This window comes from Phyllostomus hastatus, unplaced genomic scaffold (assembly GCF_019186645.2).
Source record: "Phyllostomus hastatus isolate PE091 unplaced genomic scaffold, TTU_PhHast_1.1 phas_contig_29, whole genome shotgun sequence".
Taxonomy (NCBI): Eukaryota; Metazoa; Chordata; class Mammalia; order Chiroptera; family Phyllostomidae; genus Phyllostomus; species Phyllostomus hastatus.
The window spans coordinates 5503905-5530167 of NW_025333835.1; the positions used below are offsets into that span (position 1 = coordinate 5503905).

At 38.9% G+C, this 26263-nt stretch overlaps 1 protein-coding gene across 4 annotated transcripts in view; it reads left to right on the forward strand.

Annotated features, from left to right (window-relative positions):
* The window catches only part of VWA8 (von Willebrand factor A domain containing 8), a 421660-nt gene that overhangs the window by 284632 nt on the left and 110765 nt on the right, over window positions 1–26263 (forward strand). For 3 of the 4 annotated variants that reach the window (XM_045839249.1, XM_045839250.1, XM_045839252.1), the window contains exons 36-37: window positions 7269–7350; window positions 10673–10874. In XM_045839249.1, the coding sequence (XP_045695205.1) occupies window positions 7269–7350; window positions 10673–10874 (284 nt within the window). Of the gene's footprint in view, window positions 1–7268; window positions 7351–10672; window positions 10875–11353; window positions 11528–26263 lie in introns of those variants that run through there. The other variant, XM_045839251.1, reaches the window with a different exon arrangement.

Here is a 26263-nt window from a genome sequence, read left to right on the forward strand (position 1 = left end):
TTACAGTTGTCCCATCCCCCCCTTCACTCCCCTCCACCCTGTACACCCTCTCCCACCCACATTCCCCCCCCCCTTTAGTTCATGTCCATGTGTCATATTTATGAGTTCTTTAGCTTCTACATTTCCTGTACTATTCTTGCCCTCCCCTATCTATTTTCAACCTACATTCTATGCTACTTATTCTCTGCACCTTTTTCCCCCTCTCTCCTCCTCCCACTCCCCCTGTTGCTAACCCTCCATGTGACCTCCATTTCTGTGGTTCTGTTCCTGTTCTAGTTGTTTGCTTAGTTTCTTTTGGTTTTGCTTTAGGTGTGTTTGTTAATAATTGTGAGTTTGCTGTCCTTTTACTATACATGTTTTTTCTTTATCTTCTTTTCTTAGATAAGTCCCTTTAGCATTTCATAAAATAAGGGCTTGGTGATGATGAACTCCTTTCACTTGACCTTATCTGAGAAGCACTTTATCTTACCTTCCATTCTAAATGAGAGCTTTGCTGGATAGAGCAATCTGGGAAGTAGGTCCTTGTCTTTCATGACTTGGAATATTTCTTTCCAGCCCCTTCTTGCCTGTAAGGTCTCTTTGGAGAAATCAGCTGACAGCCTGATGGGAACTCCTTTGTAGGTTACTGTCCCCTTATCTCTTGCTGCTTCTAGGATTCTCTCCTTCATTTTTACCTTGGCTAATGTAATTATGATGTGCCTTGGTGTGTTTTTTCTTGGGTCCAACTTCTTTGGGGCTCTCTGAGCTTCCTGGATTTCTTGGAAGACTATTTCCTTTGCCAGATTGGGGAAGTTCTCCTTTATTATTTGTTCAAATACGTGCTCAATCTGTTGCTCTTCCCCTTCCCCTTCTGGTACCCCTATAATTTGGATGTTGGAACATTTAAAGATGTCCTGGATGCTCCTAAGCTTCTCCTCATTTTTTTTATCTTATTTCTTCATTCTTTCCTGCTTGGTTGTTTCTATCTTCCTTCTGGTCCACTGTATTGTTTTGAGACCCAGTTTCCTTCCCTTCACTATTGGCTCTCCTCCGTGTATCTTCCTTCATCTGTTTTATGGTAACCTGCATTTTTTCATCTAATTTGCACCCAAAATCAACCAATTCCGTGAGTTTTCTGATCACCAGTGTTTTGAACTGTGCATCTGATAGATTGGCTATTTCTTAGTCGCTCAAAAGGATAAGTCCTGGGGGACTGATCTGTTCTTCTGTTGGAAACATGTCTCTCTCTGTCTCTTTTTTTTTTCTTTTTTTTCGGTCTGGTCGCTCTTGTTACGGTGAGGGGTGGAGCCTTAGGTGTTCACCGGGGCTGGGCACCCCAGTCGCTAGATTGTGACGTTGTATGTGGGGGCGGGGGTAGGAGCGGGGATGGGAGGGAACAATGGCAGTAGTTCCATTCTCCTGGGATCTCAGTCCCTTCTCTGGGATCCTGGGTTGCAAGCTCTGCCCTGGTCCACAGTCGCCGCCTCACTGGGTCCACCAGCCACTGCTTGCGTACTCAGGGTCCACCGCTGTGATCTTGTGTACCCCGGATGGCTTACGTGCGGAGTTCGCGCTGAGTTCGCACCAAGTTCTCACCAACCTCCGGACGCCGCTGACCTGCGCCCGCCCAGCTCGTCCTCTATGCCCCTCCTACTGGTCTAGATGGACGGGTCTACTTCAACTTCTTGGCTGTCTGACTTCCAGTCAGATAAATCCTCTATCAGTTCTGGGTGTTATTCTAGCTCTAAATTGTTGTTGTTCTAATCTTGGTTGTGCGTGGAGGTACGGTGCGTCCACCTATTCCTCCATCTTGCCGGAAGTCCTAAGAGGATTCTTGCTGAATGCAGGCCAGTGGATGATCAGGAACTCAATCAGATACTGAGAGTAGGGAATTTGAATCAAGCTTATTGTGCCATTATTCTTGCTAACATTGGACAATGCAGAGACAAACTTTTGGAAGTTCAAAAGTCAGGATCTGGTTGGAGTCTGACCAGAATTTGATGAGAAAGAGAATCTTTGTTATCATCCATACTGGTGGCTCTGCTTCATTAATTTTCACTACTGTAATACCACAATTTATTCATCTACTTTTTATTGATGTGCATTAGGGTCTTTCTGATTTATTGCTATTAAAAATAATGGGCTACATATATTCTTTTATCTGTATCATTGTGTATATGTTGAGAGTCTGTAAGGTATATATTATATCTAAGAGTGACAATGCTGAGCTGTTTCCCAGCTGTCAGTCACAGCATGAAAGGAGTCCGGGGACCCTGCATCCTCATCTGCTCTTGCGGAAGTTTTTAGGTTGTGGTTTCATGTTACCTTTCCCTGTTTTCTAGTAAGTTTAAACATCTTTTTATATGTCATGATTTACTCTTCTAGAATTGCCTATTTGTATCTTTTGCAATTTTTTTGGATTGGTAGGAGTTTTATTTCTCCTCATTTGTTTTAAGTAGTGTTCCTTGAATATTCCAAATGTATGCAAAAGTGCTTAGGACAGTGTCTGGTGCATTGGAAGGCTTATTGGGCTATTAAAAAAAATCCCTAGGAAAATAGTAAAGGGAGACCCCGGGATGATAGCTGGCCACACACCTAGGGACTAATCAGTTCAGAGTAGAAAAAATGAGAAGATTTCAGGAGAGATACCTCCAAGAAAGGGAAAGTGATAAGTCCAATATGTTTAAATATACTTAGACTTTTGACAGTTAGGGGACAATTTGAGGATGAATTTGTGCTAATTAACTGAAAAATTAAACCAACTACAAAACACGTTGATTATTAACTCCATGAAAAGAAAAAGTTGTACAGGAAAGAGAAAGCAATAATACCAAAGATAAGATATAGCTCAGCTAGGAATAGCATTTATATAATCATAATTATAGAAGCACTGGATATTAATCTAACCAAAATTGTAATACATTGGGAATGGGAAAACAAGATGCTGGGCAGGGAGAGGGTATATGGAAAGAGTTAAACTCTTCATCTTACCTTGCAGGAAATCAATAAATAACCCCTAAAACTAAAACAGCAAAACAGTACCACAAGGATGAAGGTGAACCGAAGAAATAGTATAAAAGTTGACCCTGTCGCTGGGAGCAGGAAAGGAGGGGTGAGAGGAGTAAAGCAGGGGTTGGCTGCTTTTTCTTTTGGCCTGAGTGACTCTTTATGCTTATGTAAATCTCTGATGAAAATTTAATCTTTTAAAGGAAATAGAATCCAACCATCTGACTAGTCAGGAACTAATGCATATCAGCCTTTTATTAAAGAAATCAATAAAAACTGCAAAAGCTACTCTCCTGGTGGCTTAATGATGGTATAACTTTTGTTTAATACATACGGGAGGAGATTTACTGCTTTCTTCTAATTGATTTTCTTGTAATTAAATGTCATCTTTTTTTAGTCATAACCCTCAGATCTTTAAATGCAAAATAATGACTCTTGACTGAAAGCAGTGCAGTTTTCTGAACTTCGAGTAAATTCAAAGATTTGGTATCAGCATGATTGCAAGGCACACATCACTCTTTTGATTTGTGAGCACAAGATTGTTAAGTAGAAGTTAACAGATGTACATCAAACTACATTGCTAGAAGGAGTAAATTTGTTTAACATAATTTCATTTTCCCTCTGTAAATGTTCTTGGTGCTTTTGCCTGACGGTTTTTATGCTTCTTTCTAACTTTGGCACTGTGCATGTGAGCTATCCCCATTGTCCATGGGAACAATACGGTCTACACTGCAGCAGTGACTTTCCTTTAATCATCAGGGAACTAATCCCTAAATACAGTTCATGCCTGCCTTTGAAATCCACCTGGATTATAAATGTGGTGGAAATTTACTGAGCCTCCATCCTCTCTGCAGTGTGGGAATATTTAAAATGGATAGACAAGGATTTGGCTAAGTTTGGAGAGAAATCTAGCCAAGGTTTTTTACTTCCTTAATTTAATCATATATCCTGAGCTGATTTATTTTCAAATCAGCAAACATGAATTCTGATTCTTTTTCAAATGCCTACAATTACCACCACTACTGCCACCACCCTTGGTATTTTTTTAAATACTTTATAGCCACAAATTGCCTTTTTGATAGTGAAAATATTTGTAGCACGAAGAATAAAATTCTTGCTTTCTCTACTTGAAATAGACACAACTATTATTGAATTTTCTCATCCTCTTTATGCCATGAAATTAATTTGCACAATGAAAGAAGAAAAAATTTTTTAAAAGATAATTTAAAATAAATTGGCTTATTGTGCTTTCTTGGGCTTTCTAAAAGTGCTAATGGCAGTAACTCAACTTAATACTAATAGTTATGAAAATAGTTCCTGTTAGTGGGAAGCCAAAAAAGCTAGGCAGCTCAAGCCATCACAACTGCTTCAGTAAGTGGTGATTTTTGGCAAAGAGCCTGGGTCTATAAATAATTGAACCTACTTCAGCTAGGTCTTAGCAGCAGGAACTATCAAAAATGACATATGATGTAGAACTTTATCCAAGATTGTCCTTATATCCCAGGCAGCACTTCCAATGAAGGCAGTACCTGACTTAGAATAAGCATGTTCATCTTGTACAAACGGCCATCTGGGGACAGCCAATCCAGCTGGGTGGTCAGCTTACCATCGTAACTCTCTCTTCTTACCCTCTGCTATCCCTGCACGTTATCTTTCCTTCCCCTGACCTCTTCACCCCTGGCCCCACTCCTTGCCTAGCTCTGCAGCTCATACTGGGCCCCAGGCCTGTGATTCCCACCCTAGAATTCTTTCCAAGTCCTTAAGGGCCCACAGTGTTTTATTTTTTTCCCAAAAAAGAACTTTCCACTTTATGCTGTGGGTTCCTCATCTCTTTCTTTTCTGTCCCCAGGGCTTTGTATTGTGTCTGGTGCAAAGTAAGCTCAACAATGTCTGTTGAATAAACAAGAAAGATTTTGATTTCTTCAGGTGGCCTACTGAAGCACCTTCAACTGCATATATGAAATAAAAATACCAAGTTCCTTATTTCTTGTAAACTACATGTGATAAACTCAATGGGAGCATTTTTGATGTCTCTAATAATAAGTTATAAGAAGATATAGGTAAATAGCTAAGTAACTAGATAGATAGATAGACAGACAGACAGACAAAAATCTTTAAAAGTATGGGTTCTGTATTAGGGAACTTTTTGTTTGTTTGTTTTCATAGATGGATAGTGGCTCAGAGTTTGTAAAATGGGGCTATTGTGGGTGGGCTCCACCCACGGGACCTCCCCAGCTGCCACAGATGAGAATAAGTCTACCAAGACATGATCTGCTTGGGGCAAAAAGGTAGCTAATCTCTCAAAGGAGAAGGGCCAAGAGCCTTTTCCTCAGTGGGCTTTTATTGGGTTCAATTTGCACAGGAATACACGTAAAGCTCATCAGTCATTGTCAGGCAGTAAGGATCAAACAATAGGTAACATACAAAGAACTCTGAGGGCTTATTCTGAGTCAGGGTCTGTTAGCTAAAGGGCTACGAAACTTTGGGAAACAAACTCACATCCTGCTCTAACCCTTATCAGAAAATTGAGAGCATTCTTAGCAAAGCAGGTTTCACAGGATTTTTTGTATTCTTTCTTAGGCCTGATGGTACCAGGGGAGCTGCCCTTTCTAGCACAGGGCTGCACTGCCCTCTGTTATTGTTTCAGGCTTAAGTCAGGCAGGGGAAGTAAAGCAGCCAAGAGGTTAGGAGACTTCTCACAGACAGAATGAGGACTCAGGCTATGTCAAAGCTGAGGCGCGAGGGTCCATCACCCCCTTTTGCTATAGTCCCCCAAGTCCTTCCCTGAGGGCTCCCTCATGATTGTGCCTGTCTTAGGTCATCCATCCTTTGAGGAATTTTACCTGTCATTGGTTAACTGATCAAGCACTGGGGGCCAGGCAGGGTGAAGTAAAAGGGGCAGAGGCAACACTCTTGCCAGGGAGATAAGCTTTGTCTCCTTAGTGGCTTATCATCCCAAATTTGCTCACTCAGCCTTAGCCATGGAGTGCTACAGCTTCTAAAACCAGGCAGGGCGGTTCCCAACAGGCTATTTGTAAAATTGTTGTTGCTGTGGGCCCATTCAAGTAAGAGCTGTGGGAGTGGTAGACAGAGCATAGATTTCAGAGGCAGAAAGCTGTGGGTTTGAAAACCACCTCCGTTGCTCTACCACTAAGTCACCTCAAGCAAGCCACATTATTGTATTACCTCTGTAAACCTCAGCTTCCTCATCTCTCAAACAAGAATCCTAAGTCTTTGTTGTTATCAGTATTAAAAATGCTATCTGTAAAGACTAGAGTTCTTGATGCGTAGTGAGGGGCAGCTAGAGAAGATGAGGGTGATGGTGATATTCAGGGCTGTGGAAAACCCCGAGAATTTCAGTAAACTCCAGGAATTTGCTGGGAAACAACATCATTGTTGTTGAACCCTCTCCTTCCCTATATTTTCGTATTCTTCATGGCCGAGTCCTCACCCCACTGCCCCATCCTCACTTCACCTTTTCCTGTCTCCTAGAGCCTCAATAACTGCAACTGCATGTTGGGCAATTACTAATTTGGTGCTTTGCACTTACTAAATTCATGTAATCCTCAAAATAATGTTTATGATGTTGTTCTGAGGCTGCTGTTTATCCCCATTTTGCCAATGATAAAAGCAGGTCTCAGAGCAGTAACCAACCTGACCAGCATAAAACACTGTTCGGAAATGTAAGCCTTTCACACAAGGTCAGCCTGATTACAAAGTAGGTGCTGATTCTGCCAGATCAGGGGTGTCAAACTCATTTTCACCAGGGGCCACATCAGCCTTGTGGTTGCCTTCAAAGGGCGGAATATAATTTCAACTTCTTAACAGTTAAGTAGTAGTTAAATTTATACAGTCCTAAAATTATTTCGGCCCTTTGATGGCAAAATGAGTTTGACACCCCTGCACCAGATTATACTATCATTGTGATTTCCTAAGAAAGAAACCAGAATTCAGATGATGAAACATTTCACTGTAAGTACTAAAACATTGACCCATCTTGGGACACTTTCAATGACAACGAAAAGAACTTAGGTTATTTTTTGACAGTAAAGAATCTCTGTCTAATATGCATCTATTTGACAGTTTTTGTATTTCCCTAAGAAAAACGTAAGTTGGGGAGTCTGGCCTTGAGGCTGGACTTAGCCCAGGACCTTGTCAAGTGGGTCTCAGAGTTCTGCTTCAGGCTGTTGATAACTTCATTTCACTTTTAGCAGGTTTTTTTTGGTCCTATTTTGGAACCATGTAGTAATTTAATACTCTGTTTATGTCATGACTATTTGCAGATGTTACCCCTCCACACACATCTGGTTATATAGAAGTCACTGATCTTCAATCAAAGAAACTCCGATATATTCCAATTCCCAGGTAATTTGTTTAAACCTTTGTTCTTAGCTTGTATGTCATATTTTTTTAAAAAATGAGGGAATTCTTAACAAGTACCTTAAATAAATGTGTGCTTTTTGCTTCCTTAAATAGAAAGCTCTTTTTTTTTACTTTTTTAAACATGGGTTACATCTTGCTGTTCTTTTTCATGCCTGACTGCCTTTTTAATTTTCATTTTAGAAAAATGTTCAAATGTTATACATAGGTATAAATCAATCAGCTTTATAGACTTCATTTCTCTTTTGTTGATCTGTCCTAATGGTAATTTTTCTGTTTCTGAAACAGCAGTTGTAGTATTGCAGACATTTTCATAATTACTAACTTTATATATTATTTTTCTCATGTAAATGGGTTCAAAATGTCAAAGTAAATTAAATAGTATTTGCTTAATATTGTTTTAAAATGTTATTGTACATCTGCAATCATGAAGGCCATACGATAGTCAAAGGATTTCAGAGATTTGGAATAGAATTTATTACCATTTGCTGCTTTTATTATTGTCCAGGGATGGAGGCAAAGCATCCATACTAGCCAGACTGAGGATACAGAGAAGCAATGAGGCTCATTGTCTGCTTTGATGAGCACAGGTGTCCTCACCTGTAGCCCATCTCTCTTGGGATGCACACATACCTGACCTCTTTCAACCTGCGCATGCACCTGCTTTGGTCTCACATCCCCTCCTCACATACACTCCCTCACAGGTGACTGAACCTTCACAACACAGTGGCAAAAACATCACTCGGGGCATGGAAGGGGGCTAGTGGGGTACAGGGCAGATAAATGGTGATGGAAAAAACAAAATAAATTTAAAAATTGTTTGAAATCCTGAGCAGAGGAGCTTGGAAAGCCTTCCAATGTCACAGGAAGACCAGGGACACTGGAGATTATCAGTGTCCCTGCAATATCACCAGGCCACCTTTTTACCCACTCCTCAATTCCCAGAAGAAAATAGCTCAGCATAGCAGTACAAAATAACTCAGAAACACAGTTTCATTTCTTAGGACCCTTTGGTCAAGTTCAAGAAATATAAATAATGAAAGCATATTTGAAGAAATAGATTTACTTATTCCAACATATATATGTATGCCTTCTTATGTCAGTTTAATGGAAAATAATTCTAGTCATTTAGGGAAAGTCCTTATTCATATTAATTGATTGCCCATTAAAGTACACTTAGTGCTAATTTCAAAAGCAAGGAACAACTTTCTGTTTTACATTTCTAAAGCATTAGACAATTTCTTTCATTATATTCTCCTTATTAGCCCTAGCTTTTGATTTCTATGTTTTTCTTTTTTAACTTTCTCAATAACATATCTGTTATACCTGCCATAGAAAGAACATCTGGAAGAGCAACTGTGTATATAACCAGTGCCAGCTGGTCACCATAATTCATCTAGAACTACACTGTCCAATAGAAATATGTAACATGAGCCACATATGTAATATTATTTTCCTTGGTAAGCACATTAACAAAGTAAAAAGAAACAAGTGAAATTAACTTTAATGTTTTATTTATAATGTATCTTAAATATTATAATTTTGACATGTATTCAATATAAAAATTTTAATGATATAATTTACATTCCTTCTTTTTTCTGTCTTTGATAGCTAGTATGTATTTTACATTTACAAAACATCTAAATTTGGACTTGCCACATTTTAAGTGCCATGTGGTTTACAGTCTGTTCATTGTCAGTGTGTCCTGAGTTTCTCTTGAGATTAACTCTTGTCATATTTTGGCATATATGTAACCCAAGGGAACAACCCATCTGGATTTCAGTTTTGTTGCTAAGTGCTTAAATTGAGCATTCTGCTAGACATCAGGAATTTTCCATTTGATAGCTAACTTTAAATAATAGAAAAATACAGTAAAGTTATGTGTAAATGAAGGGCCAAAATGAATATGTCACTTTTGTCCTCAGTAAAATGTATTTTTCTCAAATGTTTATATTATTTGCATTTGTAAAATGATACTGCCTAGTCTTATATGTGGCTGTATATAAATCTAGATTTCAGTCTACTATAAATCTTTGTGCTCTTTAAAGAACTTATGTATAAGGGGAACACATATTTGAAAAAGAAAAAGTGGAGAAGAGATTTTAGACCTAGTGTACAAATTGTTCTCAAAATGTGATTTCTTCATCACTTTTATTGACATATTGAAGAAACTGCTCTTGTAAATTTCAATTTTCATGGTGGCGAGTTAAATACACAACCAGTAGGTACAGTGCTCATCAGACACACAATCTTGAATGTTCTTGGAAGACTTTCAAACATCATAGTTTCACATGAATAAATTTCATTACCTTGAGTTGCCCTTTACTTCACTATCTGTACCTACTAATTTTTTTTGCCTAAGGCAGATTTTTTTGGAGAGCACAAACAGTGATAGCCTGTATTATATCAAATGTTACTTTCTTTCAGTTCTTCTGGTACTGCAAAGTAATTCTGAAACACTTGGTCCCATCCTACTGTTGTCATCCTCTTCATATAAACATTTTCTAAGACTTCTGTGTTATAGAGGAGCTGGCTTTGTTACTCTATGTTTACAATCTACTAAAGCAGACTGAAAAAAATGTCAAAGTAGTCTTGGTTTACTTTTGGAATATAAGACTTTCCTTGATACATAGTGGTTTTGTAGTTTTACCAGATCAGCAATGATAGGTCATGTTTTCATTATCTGATGAGACCATACCTTTAGATAATTTATTTCATATAGAATATATCAGATGTATTTAGAGAGCCAACACTAGTAATTAGAATTTCTAGTATACATTTTTGTATAGTACTAGCTATACTCAGATAAAGTATGTATGAAATCGACTCTTACAGGCAAAAGTGCACTCCCAGAAATGACTATCTATCTATATAATGTATATATTTATGAAATATAAAATAAGTGAAATATGTGTTTGTATGAAATATATAACACAAGAAATACACAAATCCCTGACTATAAATCCTGATAACTTCGTAAGTTAGAAAAGGCAAAATATCAAACACGAAGGCAGTTAAAACACATAAACAAAAGATCACTTTCAGCACTGACCTTAGGCTGCATGTTTGAGGAGTGTGAGTTTCTTTCTCTCTGACAGTGAATACTGATGTCATCTGGCATCCACAAATACAGAAAAATAACCAATAACTAAATGTGTGTTTTTTCACTTATAGATAGATCTGTTGATATCTTTTAATGTGTTTACTCTTAGAATTCTTTATAGCAAGTTTAATGAACCTAATTCACATTAAACTAGCTTCATTGCCTACTCTACCAATTGGCTGAATACCGTGATTTCTTTTTCAGATCAGAATCTCTCTCTCCATATACCACATGGCTATCTACTATTTCAGACACGGATGCACTTCTAGCTGAGTGGGGGAAAGGTGGCGTTGTGAGTGTTGATATGGGAGGTCACGTCAGGCTTTGGGAAACTGGACTTGAACATCTGCAGCGCTCACTTGCGGAATGGAGAAACATGATTGGACAAGATGACAGACAAATGCAGGTACCACTTGAATTGACCTTACCTCTTAAGGGTGCATACTCTGCAGTAGAAATTTAGTTCCTAATGCCACAGTTGTGAAAAATTCTAGCCCAGTCACTCAAATATAGTTGCTTTAATGGCAAAAGTAAATTTTGGACCCAGAAAAAGGCAAACTTTATCCATTTAGGTAGGGAATAAGTAAAAATATGCTTTTTTTCTGTCAGTGCTTAAATATACAGGTTCCTCACAGCACAGCATGCTAATACAATCAACTTTTATTTTTTACCCTAAAGCATTAATCAGTTTCCAGCACCACCTTTCCACCTTTCTCACTTTTACTACCATCACTATGAGGACCTGTGCATGCTATGCAGGAAATAGAAATACTGAGGATCTAAAATGCAGCACATTATTATAAGGCCAAAATTTTTAGGCTAGTGAACATAAACAAAATTATGCAACTAATAGAGATGTGTTTTTATCAATTTCCTTGCTTCCAGATAATGCAAGTTTAGCAGTCATAGTAAGTAGACCCAACCCTGCACTGGAAAGGTGTATGGGAACAGGTCACAGATGAGAGGAGACTCCATGGCTACAAAAATGACTCAGTCACACCTAATCTAGCTGCTACCTGGAGCTGATGTGAACAATGAGGAAGTCTGTGTACCCATAAATACTAAAGCATGTCATTAAAGGATTTGTAATTTCTCTAATTTTCTGAAGTAAATGTTGTTTACATTTCGTTTTTTAAATATATTTTATTGATTATGCTATTACAGTTGTCCCATTCCCCCTTTACTCCCCTCCATACTGCACACCCTCTCCCACCCACATTCCCCCCTTTAGTTCATGTCCATGTGTCATAAATTCTTTAGCTTCTACATTTCCCATACTATTCTTGCCCTCCCCGTCTGTTTTCTACCTACCATCTATGCTACTTATTTTCTGTACCTTTTCCCCCTCTCTCCTCCTCCCACTCCTCTGTTGCTAACCCTCCATGTGATCTCCATTTCTGTGGTTCTGTTCCTGTTCTACTTGTTTGCTTAGTTTGTTTTTGTTTTAGGTGTGGTTGTTCATAATTGTGAGTTTGCTGTCATTTTACTATACATGATTTTTATCTTCTTTTTCTTAGATAAGTCCCTTTAACATTTCATAAAATAAGGGCTTGGTGATGATGAACTCCTTTCACTTGACCTTATCTGAGAAGCACTTTATCTGCCCTCCCATTCTAAATGAAAGCTTTGCTGGGTAGAGCATCTTGGATGTAGATCCTTGTCTTTCATGACTTGGAATATTTCTTTCCAGCCCCTTCTTGCCTGTAAGGTCTCTTTAGAGAAATCAGCTGACAGTCTGATGGGAACTCCTTTGTAGGTTACTGTCCCCTTATCTCTTGCTGCTTCTAGTATTCTCTCCTTCATTTTTACCTCGGCTAATGTAATTATGATGTGCCTTGGTGTGTTCCTTCTTGGGTCCAACTTCTTTGGGACTCTCTGAGCTTCCTGGACTTCCTGGAAGTCTATTTCCTTTGCCAGATTGGGGAAGTTCTCCTTTATTATTTGTTTAAATAACTTTTCCACTTGTTGCTCTTCCCCTTCCCTTTCTGGTACCCCTATAATTCAGATGTTGGAATGTTTAAAGATGTCCTGGAGGTTCCTAAGCTTCTCCTCATTTTTTTGAATTCTTATTTCTCCATTCTTTCCTGTTTGGTTGTTTCTTTCTTCCTTCTGGTCCATTCCATTGATGTGAGACCCATCTTTCATTCCATCGCTATTGGTTCCCTGTGCATTTTCCTTCATTTAACTTATTGTAGTCTTCATTTGTTCATCTAATTTGTGACCAAATTCAACCAATTCTGTGAGCATCCTGATCACCAGTGCTTTGAGCTGTGCATCTGATAAGTTAGCTATCTCTTGGTCGCTTAGTTGTATTTGCTGTGGAGCTGTGACCTGCTCTTTTGTTTGGGCCATTTTTTCTTCCTTGTCATGCCTGTTATGTATGAGGGGCGAAGCCTTAGGTGTTCACCAGGGCGGGGCAATCCAATTGCTGGGTTGTGATGCTGTATGTGGGGGTGGGGTCCTAGAGGAAACAATGGTGTTTGCTCCTCTCTGTCGAATTTTAGTCCCTTCCACCACTTCTCCCAAGCTAACTGGGCCTTTCTGGTGCGGATTCCCAGGTGGGTGGGCTTGTGCACGTTCTAGGACCCCGTGGGTCTCTCCAACGAACTCTCCTGTGCAGCTGGGAGTCTCTCCCTGCGCCTCAACCCTAACAGGTGTTTTCAATCAGTGTCCCCAGGTTCTATTTCCAGGCACTGAGAGCCTGGGTTGTGTGGTCTGTCTCACTGCCCAATTTCGCCTCGTTTATCTGTGCGTAAATGTGGGATCACCCGGACAGCCAGGTGCCTTGCGCACAGTTCCTCACTTCACAGTCGCCGCCTCGCTGGATCCACCTGCTTTGGTCTTGCACTCGGGATGTCTTACACACCTGGGTTGCTTTACACATTTGGTGCCACCACTTTTGTGTTGTGCGTGACCCCTCTCCACCTGGCTGCCTGACTCCACCCTTCCTGCCAGTCTGGACGAATGTGTATATTTTAACTCCTTGGTTGTGTGACTTCCATACAGTTCAATTTTTGTCAGATCTGATTGTTATCTTGTTTCTAACATGTTGCTGACCTTATTTTGGTTGTGTGAGGAGGCACAGTGTGTCTACCTATGCCTCCATCTTGGCCGGAAGTTTCATTTTTTATCCAGCAAAAAGAAAGGTAGGTTTCTGCCATTTGTGTTGCTCTGCAAATTAGCAAGATAAGAAATTTCCGTAAACTACTCATCTGATACCTGATTAATAATTAACTATTTTATGTGGTTATTTTTGTGATTTCCTTAAAAGAGAACTATATATGTTTCTGAATGAATAATACACAATTTTCTTAGATTCTTAAAAGCTTGAAAGAACATTTTTAAAATCATAAACCATTGTAGACAAACAACCTCAAGTCCTTTTGAAATGGTATGAATATATTAATTTAATTAAGCTAAAACAAATGTATAGCTCTAAAATAAACATGTCATTAAGTGCAATGGATTTATCACAGCAACAGATTGAATGTTGGTCACTATTGGTAACAATAATTAGAAAATTAATTAACTGGTACCGTTTCTTTTATTATTCTGAACATCAGTTTCTTCTCCCTATTTTCATACAATGATTGATAGCTAATAGGAAACACTATTGTATTTGAATCTTTTCTTTTCTTTTCTTTTTAATTTCTCCTGTGTTATAGATAGCAAAGGTCATTTTTTTCCTGTGGTCAATAGTTGTGGCCTACTAAGTGTATCTTTTACTACAGAACTTTAAAAAGGACTTTTACTCATGATTTTGATAACTGGCGTCAACTGCTACAAAAATTAACTGCTATTTGTGTTTTAGCTATGTGACTTTTCTCTTCCCAGTGTCTTCCCTGACTCTCTTGTGCGTCTTTGCATTCCCAGCTCATAGCATAATGATTGGTACATGGCAGGCAATCGGTATGTTTGCTCATGCTCACATTCATACATACTAAATTACACTGTTCATTATAGGTGTTTGGTAACAAATGGAATTCTTTTAAACTGTCACAAATTATTCATTTGTTTTATATAACTGAATAAGTATTTGTTGAATATATATAATTATTAGGGATAAACAATTATATTATCTAACATCTGAAAAATAAACAAAATATTTGGCTATATTATACCAGGCAAATCTGATCCTTCCTCAAACAACCCATTTTCCAGGAAACATATATCTGTGTCTCCAGTTCAATGTTCAGCTATAACAGAAACAAAGTTACATAATTTGTGATTGAATCATAGTTCCATTTAGAAAATTAGAACAGTTGTTATCTAACATTCTCCTTACATCTCTGATGTTCCCTGATCCATTCTGATTGATATTAAAAAGTACAGTTATATACAGATTCAAACTGAGAAGCAAATTGTGAGCATATCTTTATGTATAAACAGACAGGATTCATTGTCCAAATAGTCTGCCATTGTTTCAATTTTAGTTGCATATCTCCTCCTTCCTTCTCAGTGCTCAGTAAACAATGAGACAACATATTTAATTGGTCTTATTTAGACCAGTTCATGTTATTATTTACTAGTACTTTACACAACCAACCCTAAATGTGAATTATTCCAGGGGTAATGGAGACAACAAGCAAAAATCTGTCTTTTTCCAGTTCTTTTCCTGTTTAGTCCTTCAAGCTATTCCTCACTTATGGACCCTCTATTCAGCCTAGGTCTGTTCCTGATTTGGGGGCTTGATTGGAAGTATTGAGAAAAGAACAGGTTCTCCGCACCATATGACCACTTGCTGGCTGTCAGCAGCTTCCCTTGTCACTGGCAGAGTAACCCGATCTCCATCTAGTGGCCAGAAGGACTTACTGTACATCATAGAAGTGAAAAGGCCAGGTTTGCACTCAGTAATTTGAGGCAGCCCCAGGCTGCTATGGGAGTTGTACACACTGCTGCTTGGGCGGTGCCTGCTAGTCCTGATGTGCCCCTTTAGGTCAGCAGCGGAGGTCAGGCAAACCAGCTCCCATGCCACCCACCACTTACAGACCCCCCCATCTTTCCTGAATTCCTTTGTCTGGTGTCAAACGAAATGTTTTATATAGGTAACTGTGTCAGTCACGTGCTGTATCTCTATCCTTATTACTTTGCTCTGAAGCCATTGTTGTTTTGAATTTTTGTTTTTGTTTAATGAATTCATTGATAGTTGTTTTAATGAGTATAGCTTGCAAGAGGGTATATACTAAGCTCTGGGTATACAGTGTGTTCAGTAACTTCACATGCTTTGATAGGAACACATTGTTTTCAGATAGTAAACAATTGTAACAACAAATTCAAAGCATCATTCTAACCGTTGTTCTAAGAGCCCATTATTAAGAATGCATTTTTATTACTTCGACTGCATGTTTTCAGAAGCATGGGTTAATTATGAGACAAAATTTTAATGACTATGCTTCATAGTATTCTTTATAAATCATACTTTTTGTATATTTTTACTTATTGCCATTTGGGTTCTTCCCAAGAAGGCTGTTAAAACTACACCACAGCTTTCTTCAGAACTCAAATCATTTCCTCTAAAAGGCTGCTGGTGACTATTCTTGTGACAGCAAAAAGGCTGAAAGGTTTCAAATGCTGTCTTCTAATCACAATAAACTAATCCGAAACTAAGTATTTTATATATTACTGGTAGAATCTCTTTGAAACCTTTGAATAATACTATATACTTTATAATATTCCTTGAATGATACTATATACTTTAAAAATGGATAGAATCCTCTAAAACAAAGACAGTGTGGGCTTGGAACTTATTCATCTTTAATAATTAAGATAGTGCCTGATGAACAACATAGTAAATATTTTAAAATAGAGAGATGCATAGTAATAAAAAAACATAGAAAAGGAAGATAGTTTGCATTGAGCACGACTCATCCTTTCCTTGTTTCAGAGAAAATATTCTAGGAATGTGAGTCAATGCAGCTTGCTGTACTTAGCTAACTAAGCCTGATCACTAGTTCAACAGTTATGATTTTTGAAGATCACAATAAGATGTGAAGGCCTACTTTCAGTTTTGGAAACCACTACGTTATTTGATTGGTACCTCATCATTAAATTTAGTTTTTCACCCTGCAGGCTATGTTATCTCCAGATCTTCTGTGGAGCTTCGCAATTCCTTGTTCTTTTTAAGAAACATAGTCCACTTTCATACTTCATACTTTGTTTTTGTCAGTAATTTTGAAAATATTTCACAGTCTGTGGGTCATTACTATAGGATAATATACATTTTACAGGTTTGTCATATGTACATATGCCTTTGGGGATCATCCTTGGCCAAGAAAGTCAATGCTTTAAAAAAAATATATATATACTTCCCCACCACATTTCCCAGCAATGTGTCAGCAGAGCAGTTTTCAGAAGATCATCTGTTTGCCTACACAGCAATAATTAGGCAATGCCTCTAAGAATTTTTGCCATTGTTTATTCCTATTAGAGCAATGATTTTCAACTGGTGTGCTACAAGAATTTTTAAAGCATGTGATATCTGACTATTTAGTCAGGAGCACTGACCTCTTTGCCCTTAGACTGTCAAATTAAAAAATGACAACAGCTAACAAAATAAAGTCATCCAGTGTGAATGAACTGAAATTTTATCTATTTTTTTTTTGTCAGATTGGCAAAATGTATTTTTGGTGCACCATAGAATTTTAGAAATTATTTTATGTGTGCTAGGAGATAAAAAAAACTTGTTGGAAGTCACTATATTAGAGAAATCCCAGCCATAGAAGTTCTCTGTCTTCTAGATCATAAAATCATAGATCAAAATCTAGATAAAAAATCATAGATTTTTGAATAAGGTTTTTAGGAGTACCTAATGAAAGCACAAGATTCCCCAGAGAGCATGAGCCCCAGTGGTGTGCTGATGAACCAGCGCTCTGGGGGTGGTCCGGCATTTATCTCTCAATGTCCACATTGTACATATTTTTTCCTGGCTGATGTCAAGCTAAAGTTTAATAGTCTACTCCCAAAATTCTACTCCCAGGAGAGAATTCCTGAATATTAGCAATTATCTCTCAGCCAACTCCAGCATTCTCCTGGCCTGGTTAAGCCTTTAACTCCTCAGGGAGAATTAGGACAGTTACCTAACTGCAAGGCCTTCCAGAAAGAAGGCAATGGAAATCAGGAAAGGAAGAGGGAAGCAAAAGAAGGAGAAGGGGTATGTAGGACACAGATAAGATGGTATCATGTTATCTCTAGGAAATGTTGAAGCCCACAGTTGTCCCAATTACTCACTGGCAGTGTTCTTGAACCAGAAATTTGGTTTGAGCAAAGGATTAGAGGAAGTCTGCCCTTGAGTAGGAGGACACTCATGGGCTTGTGCACAGGGGCACCTTTCTTCTAAACACTGTATTTCAGAAGGAAATTGCTAGTTGATTTTTACATTCCTCCAAAAGTATTGCTTCTATTGGATCACAACTTTATCAATAATTGCTGAATATAACTAAAATCAGCAACCACCTCCTTAAGACAAATCAACAAGTGTATGATTTTAAAGTACTATAAGGAAACAAATTAATTCTGTAATATATCAAATTATAAACTGAGATGTCAAATGCAGTGAATATGTTCACAGTCAATGACTATAGAAGTTTTATGGTTCTGAGCTCATAATTTATGTGCTCATAGAAAGTCAACATATAACAGTGGCAATAGAAATAAAACCTTGCTGTTCTGTTTATAGATGGAGCTGTAATTTTTTTCGTAACCCACATAACCTATGGCTTAAGAGCATAAAATTTGAAGTGGTTAAATCCGTGTTCAAATCCATAGCTCCAAATACAAAGATCACCACTTTGTATGTGATCTTTGGCAAATTACTTGTTCTTTCTAAGTTTCACTTTCAATCATAATATAAAGATAATATCATCATACCTTACAAAGTTGTTGTAAGAATGAAATGCATTAATGTCTGGCATAGAATAACTACTCAGTAAACAAATAAAAACTTAGAAAAAAGTTATGAACTTTAGAATTTGGGTAATATTGGACTAGAGAGTTGTTTAATGCTTTCATGGAAACAAACCCAAATTGCAATGAAGCCCTATTACCCAAATACTTAATATTAACTTATGACCCAATGAGTTACATGATTCATTATCTGTCCTAGTGTTAAAATATGCAGTTTGTTTATCATCCTGTTTGGAAAACTTCTGTGAAGCCAAAAAAGGAACTGAAAAAAAACAGTCTGTGCCTAAACCTGTCAGGTTGAAGAAAATCAGGAAATCAATAATAGAGTAACAGCTGGGCAGTGCCTCCATCAGCAGAGGATTGTAGTAGTCAGCCTTATTCCAAAGGCAAATTAGAACAGGACCAGAAAACACGCAGCAAAATGTACATGATCTGTAGCATGAGTCCTGAGAACAGTTAAGAGCAAGTCAAATTTGAAGTTGTCTTTCTTAGTTTTTCTGTATACAGAAAAACTAAGAATCTGTGGGGGAAGAGGGTTGGAGGGATGTTGTTTGAGATTAAGAACCCGGCGAAAATGCTTCCGATGAGTAGGCGTTTGATGGCGTTAAGTAGGAGTGGATTGTTTTCATTAATTAGGATTAGAGTGGGAAGGCGGGGTTGTCCTAGTAGTGCGAAGAAGATAATCCGAGTGCTGTATACGGCTGTAAGGGTGGTGGCAATAAGGGTTATGAGAAGGGCTCAGGCGTTGGTATAAGAGGTGTTGGCTGCCTCAATGATTAGATCTTTGGAGTAGAATCCTGTTAGGAAGGGAGTACCTGTTAGTGCTAGGCTTCCTACAGTTATGGCTGTTGCGGTGAAGGGTATAGTTTTGAATAAGCCTCCTATTTTTTCGGATGTCTTGTTCGTCGTTGAGGCTGTGGATGATTGATCCTGAGCATATGAAGAGTATGGCTTTAAAAAAGGCATGTGTGCAGATATGTAAGAATGCCAAGTGTGGTTGGTTAATTCCAATAGTAACTATTATTAGTCCTAGTTGGCTTGAAGTAGAGAATGCGATGATTTTTTTAATGTCGTTTTGGGTGAGTGCGCATATAGCAGTAAATAGGGTTGTGAGGGCTCCTAGGCATAGGGCCGCCGTTTGAATTGTAGTGTTGTTTTCCATGAGGGGGTGGAATCGGATTAGAAGAAAAATGCCGGCTACAACTATTGTGCTTGAGTGAAATAGGGCTGATACAGGAGTTGGGCCTTCTATGGCAGAGGGAAGTCAAGGGTGTAGTCCGAATTGGGCTGATTTACCTACTGCTGTGAGGAGTAAGCCAGCCAGGGGGAGAGATGGGGTAAATGAATTAAGGATGAAGATTTGTTGAAGTTCTCATGTATTAGAATTGGCAAGGAATCACACCATGGCTAGGATGAAGCCGATATCTCCGATACGATTATAGAGGATTGCTTGTAGGGCTGCTGTGTTGGCATCTGTTCGGTCGTATCATCAACCGATGAGTAGGAAGGATATGATGCCTACTCCTTCTCAGCCGATGAATAGTTGGAAAAGATTATTAGCTGTCACTAGGATTAATATTGTGATTAAGAATATTAGGAGATACTTAAAGAATCGGTTAATGTTTGGATCTGAATGTATGTATCATATTGAGAATTCTAGGATAGATCAGGTTACAAATAGTGCTACTGGTATGAATAGTATTGAGAAGAAGTCTAGTTTTAGGCTGAGGGATAGTTTTAAGGTGTGCAGGGTAATTCAGTGCCAGTTGGAGATGATTATTTCTTGCCCGGAGTAAATGAATATGATCGTGGGAATTATACTGAGGAAAAAAGAGTAGGAGACTATGGTTTTGACGTAATTTGGGTAGTTAGGGTTGTTTTGGGTTTTTAGAATTGCTGTTAGGATGGGTAGGGTTAGGATAATTAAAGATATGATAGTGGCAGAGGAGAATAAGTTTATTACTTTTATTTGGAGTTGCACCAATTTTTTGGTTCCTAAGACCAATGGATAACTACTATCCTTTAAAAGTGTGGAGAAGCCGCGCTGTTAGGCACGGGAGCATAGAGTTAGCAGTTCTTGCATGCTTTTCCGGTAAGTAAGAAAGTTTAGTTTCTGTTATCAGATTCACAATCTAATGTTTTTATTAAACTATACTTACAGTAAGGGGTTCCTAGGATGATCTTAGGGTTGATAGAGAGAAGTAGGAGGGGGAGGATATGTATAGTTATGAGGGTGTTTTCTCGTGTGTAGGAGGGGAGGATGACATTAATATGGGGAGTGTAATTACCCCGTTGAGTTATAATTAGTATATACAGGGAGTATAGGGCTGTAATGATGATGTTTACTCCTAGGAGAATTAAGGAAAGGTTGGATCAGGAGAATATTGATATTACTACGAATAGTTCTCCAATTAGGTTAATGGTTGGTGGGAGGGCTAAGTTGGTGAGGCTTGCTAAAAGTCATCAGGTTGCTATGAGGGGTAGAAGAGTTTGTAGGCCTCGGGCTAAAATTATTGTTCGGCTGTGGACTCGCTCATAGTTTGAGTTGGCTAGGCAGAAAAGTATAGAGGAGGTTAGGCCATGTGCGATTATCAGGGCTGTTGCTCCTATAAAACTTCAGGGGGTTTGGATGAGGATAGCTACAATAACTAAGGCTATATGGCTTACCGAGGAATAAGCAATGAGGGATTTAAGGTCTGTTTGGCGTAGACAGATGGAGCTAGTTATAATTATGCCTCACAAGGAGAGTATTATGAATGGGTAAGCTATGAATTCAGTAAGTGGGTCGAGTAAGATTGTGATGCATAGTATGCCATAGCCTCCTAGTTTTAGAAGAATTGCTGCGAGGACTATTGAGCCCGCGATGGGGGCTTCTACATGAGCCTTTGGTAGTCAGAGGTGGAGGCCGTATAATGGTATTTTTACTATGAAAGCTAGCATACATGCTAACCATAGTAGGGATGTGCTTCAGGAGGTAGGGAGAGGATTTGATCAGTGTTGTCTAAGAAGAAAGTTTAGTGAGCCCGTAATGTTCTGTACGTAGACTAGGGCAACAAGTAGGGGGAGAGATCCTACTAATGTATAAAATAGGAAATAAAGGCCTGCGTTTAGGCGTTCTGCTTGGTTGCCTCATCGTGTAATGATGATTAGGGTTGGGAGTAGAGTAGCTTCGAATAGGATATAGAATATGATGAGTTCAGTAGCGGTAAAGGTTATGATTAGGAATGATTGGAGTGAGATCAGTATAGTGAGATAGAGTTTTTTTCGGGATAGGGTTTCATTGGATAGGTGAAATTGACTGGCGATGATTATTAAGGGTAGTAGTCATATTGTTAATATGAGTAGAGGAGTGGATAGGGCATCAGAAAAGAATATTGTGGATAAATTTAGGCTATTGTCAGCAAATTGATTGATAAGGGGTAGTCACAGGATGCTAATTACTAGGCTGTGGGTTGTAGTATTAATTCAGATTATTTTTGGTTTGGAGAACCAGGTAAGGGGATAAGTATGATAGTGGGGATAATGATTTTTAGCATTGAAGGAGATTAAGGTTTTGGACGTAATCTATCCCGTAGGTGGTGGATACTATTACTAGGAGGGATAGGCCTAGTGCCGCTTCGCATGCTGCAAATACTAGTAGGATGATGGGTAGTATTGTTGCTAGTGTTAGTTGAGTGTTTAAGATAATGGTCGTTATTACTACGAATAGGGAGAGTATTATCCCTTCTAAGCATAGGAGAGAGGGTATTATGTGGGATCGATATATTAGTAATCCTATTAGGGAGATGGTGAATGCTAGAAATATATTTATGTAAGTGAGGGACATTAGATAACTATGAATTTTATCATAATCTAGTGAGTCGAAATCACTTGTTTTTTTTAAACTAATTATCATTATTCGGATCATTCTAGTCCTTCTTGTAGTCATTCGTATGCTAGGCTAGCGGCCAGAAGGGAGATTAGGATTAGGGCTATGGGGAGTATGGTTTGTAGATTATTAGTTTGAGATGCTCATGGTAGGGGCAAAAGGAGGGCGATTTCTAGGTCAAATAGTAAGAATGTGATAGCCACAAGGAAAAATTTCATTGAGAAAGGAAGGCGAGCGGATCCCAGGGGGTCGAAGCCGCACTCATAAGGGCTTGCTTTTTCTGCATAGGTGCTAGTTTGGGGGAGCCAGAATGCAATGATTACAAGAATTGAGGCTAGTGTTGTGTTTGTTAGGAGAGTGATGGCTATGTTAATTACTCTTTTCCGGATTGTGCCGGAACTAACTGATTGGAAGTCAGTTGTACTAATTGATACTAAAAGGGTAAGAGCCTCATCAATAGATGGATACGTATAGGAAAAGTCAAACAACGTCTTCAAAATGTCAGTATCAGGCGGCGGCTTCGAATCCGAAGTGGTGGCTAGATGTGAAGTGGAATTTTAGTTGTCGTAGGAGGCATACAATTAAGAAGGTAGATCCAATGATAACATGTAGGCCGTGAAATCCGGTTGCTATGAAGAACGTAGAGCCGTAAACTCCGTCTGAGATAGTGAAGGGTGTTTCATAGTATTCTGATGCTTGTAGGAGGGTAAAGTACAGGCCTAGAGCAATGGTGATGGATAGGGCTTGAATTATATGTTTACGGTGCCCTTCTATGAGGCTGTGGTGTGCTCAGGTGATAGAGACTCTTGAGGCTAGTAGGACGGATGTATTAAGAAGGGGGACGTCTAGTGGGTTGAGGGGAGTAATACCTGCTGGGGGTCAATATCCTCCTAGTTCAGGGGTTGGGGCTAGGCTGGAGTGGTAGAAGGCTCAGAAAAATCCTGAGAAGAAGAAGACTTCTGAGATGATAAATAGGATTATTCCGTAGCGGAGTCCTTTTTGTACAACTGGTGTGTGGTGCCCTTGGAATGTGCCTTCTCGGATAATATCTCGTCATCATTGATATATGGTTAATGAATTGGTGAGTAAACCTAGGGTTAGTAGGGTCGTAGAGTTGAAGTGAAATCATATTACTAGGCCTGAAGTTATTAGTAAAGCTGATAGAGCCCCTGTAAGTGGTCAAGGGCTAGGGTTAACTATATGGTAGGCGTGTGTTTGGTGGGTCATTAAGCGTTGTCATGTAGGTATAGACTAACTAGTAATGTGAAGACGTATGCTTGGATTAGGGCGACAGCAAATTCTAGAATTGTTAATAGTACTAGGACTACGAATGTAATAAGGGCAGTGGCTGTGCTGATACTTATTAGGGCGAGTGTTGCTCCTCCGATTAGGTGAATTAATAGGTGGCTGGCAGTGATGTTGGCTGTTAGTCATACGGCTAGGGCTATTGGTTGAATGAATAGGCTGATTGTTTCGATAATGATAAGTATAGGGATTAAGGGGAGGGGAGTACCTTGTGGGAGAAAGTGTGCGAGAGAGGCTTTAGTTTTGTGGCGGAATCCTAGAATTACAGTTCCTGCTCATAGAGGGATAGCTATACCAAGGTTTATTGATAGTTGTGTTGTAGGGGTAAATGAGTGGGGTAGTAGACCCAATAGGTTTGTAGAGCCAATAAATAGGATTAGGGATATTAATATTAAAGCTCATGTTTGACCTTTGCGGTTATGAATTGAGAGCATTTGTTTAGATGTTAGGTAGATTAGTCATTGTTGGATGGCTACTAGTCGGTTGTTGATTAGCCGATTGGTAGATGGGAATATTATAGTGGGGAATATAATGATTAGAATAACAATAGGAAGTCCTATTATCGTAGGGGTAATGAAAGAGGCGAATAAATTTTCGTTCATTTGGTTTCTCAAGGAGTTAGGGACTCGGTGGTTTTGGTTGTTTTTTGGTTCTGGGGTTGAATGATAATGGTGGCTGGAGACTTTTAGTTGTATGATAATAAATAGGGTGATTATAGTGGAGACAATTGTGATAAATCATGTTGATGTATCTAATTGGGGCATATCATTAAGGGGAGGTTGATTCTCCCTATCTTTAACTTAAAAGGTTAACGCTAGGTTAGCTTCTTAATGAAATTACAGTATAGATGCAGATCACTTCTCGAAGCAGTTTAGGGTAACTATTTCGAGGACAATAGGTATGAAGCTGTGGTTAGAGCCGCAGATTTCGGAGCATTGGCCGTAGTATAGGCCGGGTTGAGTGGATAGGAGGGTTGTTTGGTTAAGTCGACCTGGGATTGCGTCCGTTTTTAGCCCTAGGGATGGGACGGCTCATGAATGAAGTACGTCTTCGGAAGAAATAAGTATGCGGACCGTTATTTCTATAGGGATAACTACTCGATTATCCACTTCTAATAGGCGGAGTCCTCCTGATTTTAAGTCGGACGTAGGGATTATGTATGAATCAAAGCATAGTTCTGAATAGTCAGTGTATTCATAGCTTCAGTATCATTGGTGGCCTATGGTTTTAATAGTCATGGAGGGGTTATTGATTTCGTCTATTATGTATAGGATGCGTAGAGATGGGAGGGCAATTGTGATTAGGATGATAGCTGGAAGAATTGTTCAGATTGTTTCTACTTCTTGGGCATCTATTGTACTTGTGTGGGTTAAGCGTGTTGTTAATATAGAGGAAATTAAGTATAGGACCAGAGAGCTGATTATAAAGACAATTATACAGATTCTTCTGTATACAGATTCTTCTGGAGGGATCCCTCCATCCCTCTTCTGTGTTTCTATAACATTCTGAAGATGTCTTCTTTTTATTTTCTACTTCCTTACAAGGTCAGGCCACAGGTACCATCTCTAACCTCTCTCTTTGAATAGTTTCACCTATTTAGTCATTTATTTATTTAATTAATATTTTTGAGCACTCAGAATTGCTAGGATAAAGAAATAAGTAAGATAACAGGTGCAGGCCCAGGGAACTTACAGAGCACTAGAGCTTTAGTCAAATAAATTACAGTGCAGTGTGGTGAAGACAGTGACAAAAGCATGATTAAAGGGTCAGAAGATAGCACAGGATACTGTATTTTGCTGTGTATAATGTACACTTTTTTGCCCAAATCTGAGGAGAAAATAAGGATGTGCAAATGTTTTTAACTATTTTATATATGCTTATGCACTAAAAGTGTATATTAGAAAGCAATAAAAATATAAGCAAAATAATACCCTGGAATACAATAATCGGTTTTATTTCTAAATATAAATAAATAAATAATTGAATTAAAAATTTAAAAGATTTTTTTCCTGAATGTTTGGGCCAATAGCATGGGTGCACATATACACAGTAAAATATGGGTAACTAACTACCTTTGGAAGTGGTTCCAAGGTGAATTAATACCTGAATCCAGTTCTTAAGAAAGGAGGTGGGGACTTCTGATAAATGAAATACATGTGATTGGTTTTGCTTCTCACCAAAGTCCCAGTAAAAGAATGATAAAGGATCAAAGAAGGTACAGGACGAATGGTACAAAATCCACAAGGACAAAGGGAGCTGGAGGCATGACAACAGCAGGGTGGCACAACCCTTTTGGAGGATGGAAACTAGATGGGTGGGTGGTAACTGAGTGAGTGACTGGACAGAGCTAAACCCATTTCTCCAGAGGATAAAGCCAGCAAGACACAAGCTGTTTTACTCTGCAGAAGCCCATAAAGCATCAGGACTTAAAGACACATGTACTTTTGAAAGCTGGAGTGCCAGGTGGCACTTAAAATTGAAAGACTGTTTGAAAGTCTGTGTCGAGGCCTCTTTCCGTCTTGTGTGCCGAGTGGAGAGGAGCTGCCGCGTCGCCCATGCGTGGTGAATGGTTGTCCAGAACTGCTCCAGCTGCCTGATCAGGAGGAACAAGCGGACACACAGCACACAACCCCATCACCTGAAGGCCTGCTACTACTCCTGTGACCACTGCCGATTCACTGCAAGGTGATGGGCCTGGAGCCGGAAATGGAGATCAGCCA